This window comes from Pteronotus mesoamericanus, unplaced genomic scaffold (genome assembly GCF_021234165.1).
Source record: "Pteronotus mesoamericanus isolate MK-2021 breed Mesoamerican mustached bat unplaced genomic scaffold, CSHL_Meso_final scaffold_54, whole genome shotgun sequence".
Lineage (NCBI taxonomy): Eukaryota > Metazoa > Chordata > Mammalia > Chiroptera > Mormoopidae > Pteronotus > Pteronotus mesoamericanus.
In genome coordinates, this window is record NW_026555321.1 from 41,037,829 (window position 1) to 41,049,239 (window position 11,411).

Below are 11,411 nucleotides of genomic sequence, written 5' to 3' on the forward strand. Positions count from 1 at the left end.
TCTTAATATAGGACTTAGCAGGATGGCTGCAGGGGGTAATTGGGTTGAGCCAAGATTTACAGGGCTCCAAACCCTCAGGCCACCACCATGAGTTTAAGTGCCTGCCTAACTAGTCTGAAGGCAGAGAAGGGAACAAATGCTGATGATGTAGTCTGGTGAGAAACAAAGTGCAAGGCTCTCCATGAGAAGGCAAAGCAAGGAGAATGTCATTCTGGGAGGCCTTCTCTGAAGAGGCATCACCTCAGGTGAGTCTTAGACCACGCAGGTTTCCAGAGGAAAAGGCACCCCAGCTTCAGGAAAAAGCATGCCTCAGCAGCATAAAGGGCGGAGGAGATAGGAAGCAGGGTGAGAGTGGCTGGGGTTGGAAAGGTGGATATACAAGGCGGGGAGGCAATCTGGTTTAGAGAAAGTTGGCGACTCGATCAGACACACCAACCAGCAAGTCCAAGAGGGAAGGAGCTAAATATGAGGTTGGGAAGAGTCTGGAATCTGGAGGATGGCCCACAGGCTTCCATGCTCATTCACGAACGGGATGAAGATGACCGCAGGAAAGGATGGGTGGAGCCACGGTAGGAGTTGCTGAGGTCACCCCCAACTAGAGCTGTGGTGGGAGAGAGGTCAGCATGAATGTGAGGCCCCTGGCAGTAGGGCACCATTACTTCTGCAGGGATGCAGGTTTAGGGGAAGAGAACACATTCCCACAGGCAGAGAGAACAAAACCACCTAGGCTTGGCTCCCCACCGCATTAAACTTAACAAGCTTTGTGTACTGACACATGAAGCCACCCAGGCAATTGCAGAAAACAAGGAAATTGGACTGATTCACCTATCCCGTCATATGAAATCCCGGAATAAAACACCTGTGATGCTGTCACAGTTATTCAAAAGCCAACCCCTCAGTCTAGATTCAAAAAATCTAGGAGGATCATTAAGTCAACATGAGAAAGCTTTAAGGAAAACTTTTTAATCTGAAAACTGTGGAAAACTTGGTATCTAGTTTTTAAAAATAAAAACACAATCGTGTTATTTTACTAAAATGGGAGAGAGTAGGAAAATGTGATGTTTTACTCAAATAGGAAGTTTTATATTCACTATGGGGTTTGTGAGAGCATAAGTTATAGCTGTCTATAGTGCAGCTCTTGGGCTTAAGGACATCCCAGCTGCCCAACTCATACCTGGTTTTCCACAGTTTCTCAGAATGTGGGACAAGTGAGCTGGAGGCACCAGCTTGTGCCCCTAAGGGGGTGTCAAGTCCTAGGCCTTGACTGTGCTGAGGTCCTTCAGAGCACCCCAGAAGAGGGGGGGTTCAATGTTGCTCTAAGCAAACTACCTTATACCCATTCCTTAGAGCAATAGTGCTGGGGAAAGTAGGAAATACTCGTTTACCCCCATTTTCCAGGTGCAGAAATTGAAGGTTCATGGCTGCCCAGGAGCAGAGCCAAGGTCATGTCCGTGGGTGACCAAGCACAAAGTCCATGTTCTATACACAAAACTGGAGGCTGTGAGTGCCCTGATGCCCAGCCTGCCCTGCCTTCCGTGGCAGATATGGAGCAGATGGATACAGTTTCCAGGTACCAGGACTGCCCAAGCCCAGGAATCCTGGTAAGGACCCTGGACGCTAGAGTCCTGGTGCGCTCAGCTCCCTGCCCCATGCCCCTCTGGCCAGACAGCATCAAAGGAGGGCTCCGTCACAGGGAGAGGGGTCCAAACACACGGCAGAAGTCTGCACCTCTCCAGTCTCGTCTCGGGCACCTGACGGAAATGACAAACTCTTGCCTTCCTTTAGCGATGAAAAATATCTTCAACTTTAGGTAGGGCGGGGTGGGGTGGGCGTGGGGGAGACCATTCGTAGATGAAGGGGTAAACGGAGGACCAAAATTTCCCAGCAAATCAGGAGTCTAGAGTAGGGTGAAAGAGGGGTAAGACGGCCCGGCCTAGAAAGAACAAAGCGGCCCTGAGAATGAGGGGCATCCCTCCCCAAAGCTCCCGGTCCGCTCTGTGGCAGTCCCAGAGGTACTGGGTAAGACTCCACTCCTGCTTTGGAAAGCGCCCCCACATCCGGACAGCTCGGAGGATGCCGGCTCAGGGGCGCGCCTCCCTGAGGCGTTGGAGGTCCCGGGCCAGGAACAAAAGATGGGGCGTCCTTCTCCCACCCGCCGCCGCGCGCCCCTCTCGCCCGCTCTCCGGGAGCGGGACCCCGGCCCGTGGCTGCGCCTCATTAGCAACACAAAGCCGGGGGTTTGGCGGCCCCTTTCATCACCGCCGGGGCTGGCGGACGCGCGCCCCAGGAGGGAGGGAGGGAGGGAGGGAAGGAGGGAAGGAAGCAGGTCTGGAGACGCGGGGATCCCACCCCGTCTGCGGACTCCGGAGGAAGCAAGCAACCCAGCGCGGGCTCCGCCGCCCGCGAGCACCTGTGCGCGCCGCTCCCGCCGCGACCCCACCCCGCGCTTTTCGGGACGGCAAGTTTCTCGCAGTCCTCTCCTTACCCTCCAGCCACAGGTGTCGGCGCCCCTAGCTCTGCTGGAGCCACCCGCGGCCACGGCCAGCTGCGAGCCGTTCAAACAGGCGTTGACAGTGAAGAAGACAGAGCAGAGCTGCAGCCACGGGGCCATGGCCGTGCGCTCACCCACTCTGGCCCTACTCTGCGCCCCGGCCGCCCGCCGCTATCCAACCCCGAGTGGGCGGTGGCGCCGGCGGCAGCGGCGGCGGCGGCGGCGGCGGGGGCGCGGGCCCCACCACCGAGCATGCGCCTCCGTCCCAAGCCCCACCCATCTCTTCAGACCCCGCCCCCAGCTTTAATACCCTAGCCTGGCCCCGCCCCTCCAGTCTGGCCCTGCTTCTTGGCCCCGCCCCGCCCTCTGGGCCAAGTCCCTATAGCCACGCCTGGAGTAGAAGCCGAGAAGATAGTTTTTTTTCACCCTCACCTGAGGTCTTTTTTTTTTTTTAAGGCAAAAGATTTGTACAATTGATGCCAGCTCCCCTCAAAAACTTAGAAAAACGCAAATATAGTAATAATGGTTTTAATAATAATTTAATAATCATCTGCTCTTTGCCAGTCCTCTTGAATCCTCCAACTACGCAGGGAATTGTCGGTTATCCCAGTTTTTGATGCAGGAAAGTTAGGATAATGTCATGGTTAAAGAAATCCTGGCTGGGACCTCGGACAAATGATTGCTCTCTCCACTCTTCTAGTGTGCCCCTGAAGAATGGAATGAAAATAAGAGTACGTATCCTCGGTTGGGGAGGACTCTATTGCTCCCACACAAGCACTCACTAAATCCTACAGTCTCTCGCTAACTGACTAACATAACGGTTACACAGCCGGTACCTGCCAGACCTGAGGTTCAAATTGAGATCTGACAAAACCAATACCTTTAACCACTACACTTGTCAAACTTACCCTTGTGGATATTATATCTGTTTGGAAGAGGAAACTGAGGCTCAGAGAAGTGAGCTGAGATCATGCAACTTTCACCACAATCCTCCACCCCGCTTTGTCTTCTATCTGTGCACCTGAATGCAGTCACCTTGCCCTTCTCCATTACACCCTCCTTCATCTCTGTCACCACCTCCTCCTCCTTCAGCTCCTCACTGAATCATTCCCAGCCCCCTCAGCAGGGGAAGACAGGGGTTTTAGCATGAATGCCAGGGGCTGACATGAGGCCAGGACCACATGGGTGTTGGCAAAACACTAAAAAACCATGAGACGGCCTGCTTCTTAGGCTCCTTAATGTATATGACATTGCAGCCTAGATATGCTCCATAATTTATTAACCAGTCCCCTGCTGAGGGACTTCTATTATAATCAGTGATTCAAAATTATCCTCACACATTTAATCTTGATTCAACTGTTTTCTAAAGATACATTTCTAAAATCAGAACTAATGGATTACACACATTTAAAATTGCCAAACTATCAATATCTCATTGCCACCTTAATTGGCTTTTCTGATTGCTAATGAGATAGAAGATGTGTTAGTGGCCGTTTGCATTTCTTCCTTTGTTGTGGAGTTTGACTCCAGAAGAGGGTCTGTACTTGGAGCTTATGATAGAGGGAGAGCCTTGAGGGTGTTAGGCAGAGGAGAGTGTTTCTCCCTAGGTTTTATTCATATCACCATATGGTTGAGTGTCAGGGATGCCCCAGCAAAGCTCATTCTCCCTTTCTAGCCTCTACACTATTGTATTTTCCTCTACCCATACACAGCTCACTGCCCAAGCTGACAACTGACTGCCTCTGAAAACATGCTGCAGAGTTGAGAGTGCTCCAACTTTCTAAAGGAGTGAAGAGGACACAAGAAAGAAAAGACCTAAGTGTCCACTCTAAAACATGGTTAGAGCCCTGGCTGGGTAGCTCAGCTATTGGGAGCATTATCCCAATATGCCAAGATTGCAGGTTCCAACTTTGGTCATGGCACATACAAAAATCAACTAATGCCCCTGACCAGTGCGTCTCAGTCGGTTGGGTGTTGTCCTGCAAACTGAAAGTTCACTGATTGAATTCTCTGTCAGTGCCCATGACTGGGTTGCAGATTTTGTCCCAGGTTAGGGTGCTTATGAGAGGCAACTGATTGATGTTTCTCTCGCTAAAAAAATAAATTAAATATTTTTTAAAAAAGAATCAACCAATAAATGCATAAATGAGTAGAGCAACAAAATCAATGTTTCTCTCTCAAATCAATAAAAAAATAAATAAAAATAAAACATTGTTAAAATGACATACCTCAGGATCAGGGACTGAAAGGCACTCCCTTCTAGAACACCATAAACATTCCTGCAGGGTGGGAGTAGAAGCGGGAGGACCACATACATCAAAGGGTCAAATTTGGTCAGGAAATAAGGTAATAAATTGACATTTGGTAATATCCTGCCCCTTCTGGTCTTCTCTGGTGATTCTTTCCCTCTCATCCCTTCTATTTATTCTGACCCTTCAGAATATTTGTGAGGCTACAAGAAGTGAACCTCTGTACTGGGAACTGAGATAAAATGAGGGCCCAGTCTCCCCACACACAGCCTCCATGGACCACAGCTTCCTCATGGCCACAGGCAAGCTCAAGCACTCAGCAAATACAACACATGGTCTCACCCACCAAGGCCCAGATTGCCTGTGGCCCAGTCACAATTTCAGCTCCCCCCGCAACCATCCCAAGTCAATTCTCTGCCTCCAGTGCCTGGCACTATGCCTGGTACACATCAGTAGGCCAAAAAACGGTTGCTGCCTCCATCCCTGTTTGGAATGAAGCTGGGGATTAAACATTAAATTGCCCTAAAATAAGCTGTTGAGAAAATGCAAATATATGTATTTCTCCAATATACCCAGAACCTAAGCAGATAAGAAAAAATACTTAACACAAGGATTGGATTTTGTTAGGAGTCAAATTATCCCCTGAAACACAAGAAATAATACAGTGATCATGGAAATAATTTGTATCCTGAATCATTTTTAGCCAACTGAAGACCATTTTTATAAAGAGTGGTTAGAAGCAGTGGGCCAAAATTCTAATTTATTTTTGGTATTGTGATCAAGTTGTGTGTTTTATGTACTAACCAAGATATTTAAGATAAGGGTTCCACCTCCAGCCCTACCCCTCCAGTCTACCAGCAGGCTGAGGCTGCAAGTTTCCCAGGGATTTATGCAGAGAATTGGCACCCTCTTGAGAGCTCCCAGCCTCTGTCCTAGTCCCTAAGTCTGCCTGGATGGCAGTCCCACCCCGGGGCAGTCTTGGCTTGAACAAGATAGTTTTCATCATCTCCACTTCACGGAGTACCAAGTGCCAAGGCTAGGGTACTGCTCAGCATGCAGTCACAGTTTATACCTACATGTTCACGGGTGGGGAAGCTGAGACTCAGGAAGGAGGCTCTACACTCGCATGACTCTCCCCGCCCACCCCCCCACATCCCAATTTTGCATTGGGTGCCGGTGCTGCAGCCTTCCCGAACCTGCATTGGAGCCACCAGGCTGCCCTGAGGCCTTTGCCGGGGATGGGCAGAACGCCTGGGACGGATGACCCAAACCAGCACCTCGAAATCCCCGGAGATTGCGTGTGAGGGTGGGACGGGCAGCCGCCACTACACGAAATTCATGCGTTCAACCACCACTTCCATTTCTTTTTTTCGTGGTGACCGCCAGGGGGCGCTCGGTCCAGGTCCCAGGCGCCCCAACAATTCTGCAGAATGCACATCTTTCTAGAGCAGCGATTTTCAGCTTTTTTTCATTTTCAAGACACATATAAACTAATTACTAAAATTTTGTGGCACGTGAAAAAAGTATTAATTTTTGGCCAATCTGACAAAAAGAAGTATAATTTTAATCCATCTACAGCAGACAGCTATTGTACTGGCTGTTACCGTCTTTTTAATTTGACAATCTAAGGGAAAAGAGGTCAGCGCCTCTGACTAGAGTCAGGTGTTGCATGTTTTAAAAATTCTTGCAGCACACGTATTGAAAAATCGCTGTTCTAGGACAAAGCCCAAAGTATGAGTGCAAATAGTCTCTGTTACCCAGAGCTGGTGCTAAGTTTGGGGGAAGGAGAGTCCAGGAGGCAGTAAAAAAAAAAAAAAAAAATTAAATATGGACTTTAGTAACCATGTGTCTTTGAGCAATTTACTTAACCTCTCTGGATGTCCAATTTCACAATAGCAACACAAGAATGATATGAATCCAGACCTCAGTGGGGTTTTGCAAATCTGAAGTAAACAAATGGCTAGATGAATGTTACTGCTGCAGTGGGGTAGACCAGGAGTTGATGCAGTCAGGCCCAGCAGCAGCTGGAACCCAGAATGGAGCTGGGGGAGATAGCCACCTCTATCTCTTTCAGGAGCTAATACCCTGGTTTGGATCTACCCTAGACTTGAAGGCTATGGACCATATCCTGTTCATCATTCATTCATTCATCCATTCATTCAACAAGTACTCATGGAGTGCCTGAACCATATTAGACTCTCTGCCAGGAGATGGGGACTATTGTGAACACTGCAGACACTGTCACCAACAAGATATTGCCCCAGGTGGCATAGAACCTACGAACAAACATTCCATGGGGGACACTGGCATTCCTCAAATAACTGCGTGACCGGGAGATAGTAACGAGTAGATGGGTTGTCTCTGAGAAGTCATACCTGCGCTGAGGTTCCAAGTGTAAGAGCTACCTGGGCAAAGGGGAGGGGAGCAGGGAGAGGAAGAGTCTTCTGGGCACAAGGAACAGCATACACAAAGGCCCTGGGTCAGTAAGGAACATGGCATCTTCAAAGAACCAAAGAGAAAGTGTGTAGTTAGAGAGCAGAGAGGTGTGGAGGAATGGTGCAAGGTGAGCCAGGGAGACCTGCAGGGCTCAGCAGGCAGGCCTTTGTACCCTGGTTTGAATCTAAGAGTTCCTGGCACCGGTACCTTCTGAAGGGTTCAAGGGCAATAATGACAAGACTGTATTTTGAAAAGGTCCCTGTATTCCAAGTGCCACACACAGGGTACTGCTCAGCATGCAGTCACATTTTATACACACTGGTTTAATGAATGAATAACAAGAATGGTTGAAATTCTGGGATATAATGTCTTGAATTGGAAAATTATTTAAAAATGTGGAACAACATCCAACCTTACCCAATCTCCAAATAATGCAAATAAAATAAACTGTGTAAACTTTCCTTATTATCATTTAAGCTTATTTCTACTGTAAAGTTCTGTAGTATTTTTAATAGACTATATTTTAGAACAAACTTAGACATAAAAATGTTGAAAATAATACAGGGTTCCCATGTACTCTGTTCCTGGTTTCCTTTATTATTAACATATCACATTAGTATAGTACATTTATTAAAATTAATGAACAAATATTGATAACTTATCATTGACTAAAGTCCAAAGTTTATTCAGATTTTCTTAGTTTTTACTTCATGTATTTTTTTCTGCTCCAGCATCCCATACAGATACCACATAACATTTAGTTGCTATGTCTCAGGGTCCTCTTGACTATGACACTTCCTCAGACTTTCCTTGTATTTAATGACTTTGACAATTTTGAAGAGCATTGGTTAGGTATGTTGTAGGATGTCCCCCTATTAGGATCTGTCTGATGTTTTCTCATGATTACACTGGATATTGTTTTTTACATTAATCAAAAGTTATATATGTACAAAGCTTTGAAGTCTTCTTAGCACCTTGTCATTTTCACTCCCCAGAGCACCCTCCTTCAACTCTTTGAGCTATTTTCTGGCACTTGCTGTCATGTTTCTAAATGATATGCTGTTCTTGCCTTTCCTGACTGACCAGTTTAGACATTGCCTCCTAACTTCCTGCTCTTTATGACACATGAGAATTGTTCTCTCTTTACATTCCCTCCCTCTATCCACCCGCTAAGGTTTGTACTGGATGTCTCCCCCAAATCCCTCCAGAATCACTTTGACCTATACAGACCACATCAATAGGCTCTCTTACCCTCAGGCTTCCAAGTGGGTTGCGCCAGTGTGGAGCACAGGCAGGCAGGTGGAGGGAGGGAGGGGGAGCAGAGGTATTTATGCCCTCAGTTACCTCCCTGTGTGGTTGCTGTGGGGTGCTGAGCACTGACTCTGGGGTCAAGTACCCTCTCCATTTTCTGACAACTGCTCCCCTCTTGACTCCTCAGGTAGCAGGGGAGGGGGTGTAATAGGGGAGTACTGGTAAAACCCCCATACCAGTACTGCTCCTTCCCTTGCAGTTTTCTTTTTCTCCCCCCAGTAACAGGGGATTTACTTATTTATTTACTTACTTATTTACTTTTCAATTGCAGTTTAGTTTATTTTTTTAAATGTTATTAATTGATTGATTTTAGAGAGAGAGGAAGTTGGGGGGGGGAGAAAGAGAGATCTATTTGTGTTTCATTTATTTATTCATTGGTTGATTCTTGTATGTGCCTTCACTGGGTATCAGACCCACAACCCTGATGTATGGGGATCATGCTCTAACCAACTGAGCTACCCGGCCAGGGCAGTTACAGTTTACTTTCAATATTATTTTATATTGGTTTCAGTCCTTGTGGTTTCTTTTCATCTTGCCCAACAAACTTTCGTTTATGAAATTCTCCTCAAATTGCCCAAATTGAGAACTGTTTCTTATTGGGATCCTAACTAAGATATTACAATTTTAGTTAAATTATTATTCAGTGTTTACATTATTATGACCATGTAAAACATTGTTCGCCCTTAAGGCAAGTATTTCCTTTCTTGTTATAATGTTTGTGTGTGTGTATAGTTAGTGTTTACCTTTTTTAAAAAAATATTTGTTTTGTTTTATGTAATCCCCTTGTTAACTCTTCCTATACATCTTTCCACATGGCTGAAGGCATTAGCTTTTCTCTCAGTTCCATTTACCTCAGGAGAATTCTTCCTGGAGTCCTCCTGCGCCTGACCCGGTCAGGTTTGCTTTTGTCCAGGTCTGCATCCAGCTGTCATTCCATTTCCTTCTCTCTTGTTAGAATCCTATTTTCTGGATCCTATGGGTCTCTGGGTTTCCTCAAGCATTTCGTTGGGGGCATATCTTCCATTAGCTTCTTGAGAAAGGTCTGGGAGGTAAATTTTGTGAGACATTGCATGTCTAAAAAGTATCTTTATTAAACATCACAGTTGATTAATAATTTAACTGAGTATTGAATTTTATGTTGAAAGCAATTTTCCCCTGGAATGTTGAAGGCACTGTTTCTCTTATCTTTCAGCTCCTGAGGCTGTGGTTTACAAGTGTGATGGCCTGGTCCTTTGAAAGTCTCTCTCTCCCCTCTCTGTTTTTGATCTCCTCCTCCTCCTCTCTCATTGCTTCTAAGCTACCCTCTTGAGCCCTGTGGTCCTGAAGTTTCACAGAGATGAATCTCTTCATTCACTGCGGCCTTTCACTTTAGAGACGCATGTCCTTGAGTTCTGGGAAGTTTTGATGAGTATTTCTTCAGTAGTTTCCTCCCTTTTCTTCTGCTTACTCTCTTTTTGAAAATACTGAATAGGATGATAGGTATTCTAAGTTTATATTCCAATTTCCTATCACTATCAACTATTTTCCATCTCCTAGTCACAACATTCCATGCTTTAGAATGTATCTTCAACTAGATCTTCAAAATCTAATGAATTTCTATTACAATTATCATACATCTTAACATTTAAGAGTGGCTCTTAGTATTTGAGAGTTAGAGGTGGTCTCTTTTGCAGAACATATGTTCTTGCTTAAAAGAAGCAATTTCTTTTTTCTTTTTATCTCTCAGAAGAATAGTTTTCTTCTGTTTCTCTCAATGTCTTTTAGCTTGTTTGAACTTTTAGAATGAAATCATCTTTTCCTGGCTCCTCTAAAGCCATTCTTAAGGAAACAGGCATGCTATGCAGGTTACAATTTAAAATGGGTAATCAATGTCCAGAAACAAAGATCTCAGACAGACCTCCTATGTCAGGAGGACAGAGACCCTATTGAGCTACCCAAATGAGAAATGATTGGTAAACCACCTGGAGCAACTGTGCCAACTCTTAGCCATTTTATTTCTCGAATTATTGCACCTATAATTTTTAGTTTACTTGCTACCACCAGATGTGTTGTTTTTTGCTTTCTCCAGTACCATCTTGAACCTAAATGATATGGCTTGTGACATACATGAATACATAACATAATGACTAACGCTTTAATAGTCAACTGTTAATTCAACAAGCATTTATTGAGTGCCTACTGTATCTGGCGCTGTGCAAGGCCCTGGGAGAAAATATGCTCCAGGCCATGGGGCCTCTGCCCTCCAGAAACTCTCTCTCCAGGGCAGTGCCTCACACTTAGCAGAGCTCACTGAGCCTGGGGGCTGCCACTGAGAGTTCCATTTACAGATGAAGGATCTGAGGCTCAGGGAGGTTTCCTGTTTGTCCAAATGACACACAGCTATTTGGAGACTTTGCTGCATCATGAACCCAGATCATACTCTATGTTTCAAAAATTGTTTATAAAGAGAAGCGGGAAGAAATGAACCATGAAAGGAGGGGACTGGGAGAGAACCAAGGGGAAGTTTATTACTTTGGGTTCTCTAGAGAAGCAGAACTGACAGGATATATAGAGAGATATGTATATAGAGAGATACATATGAGGAGATTTATTATAGGAATTGGCTGACACAGGTATGGAGATCTAGAAGTCCCACAACCTGTCATCTCAGGCTGGAGAAACAGGAAAGTCGGTGGTGTTTTTCAGTCCAAGCTTGAGAATTGAGGGCTGATGGTGTAAGTCCCAATCTGAATCTGAAAGTGTGAGACCAGAAGCCCCACTGTGTGAGGGAAGGACAAGACAGATGTCTCAGCTCAAGCTGAGAGAGAGAGTTCTCCCTTCCTCTGCCTTTTTGTTTTATTTGGGGCCTCAGCCCACTGGTTGATGCCTCCCACCGCCTTGGGGAGGGCCATTAGATTTACTCAGTTTGTCAATTCAAATGTTAG

At 45.9% G+C, this 11,411-nt stretch overlaps 1 protein-coding gene across 1 annotated transcript in view; it reads right to left on the minus strand.

The window, feature by feature from the left end:
- Positions 1 to 2,666, minus strand: part of IL17RD (interleukin 17 receptor D) — a 60,883-nt gene extending 58,217 nt beyond the window's left edge. The window contains exon 1 of the mRNA XM_054594965.1: positions 2,486 to 2,666. Coding sequence (XP_054450940.1) covers positions 2,486 to 2,611 — 126 coding nt within the window. The 5' untranslated portion in view covers positions 2,612 to 2,666. The remainder of the gene's footprint in view (positions 1 to 2,485) is intronic.
- Between the last annotated feature and the right edge of the window lie 8,745 nt (positions 2,667 to 11,411).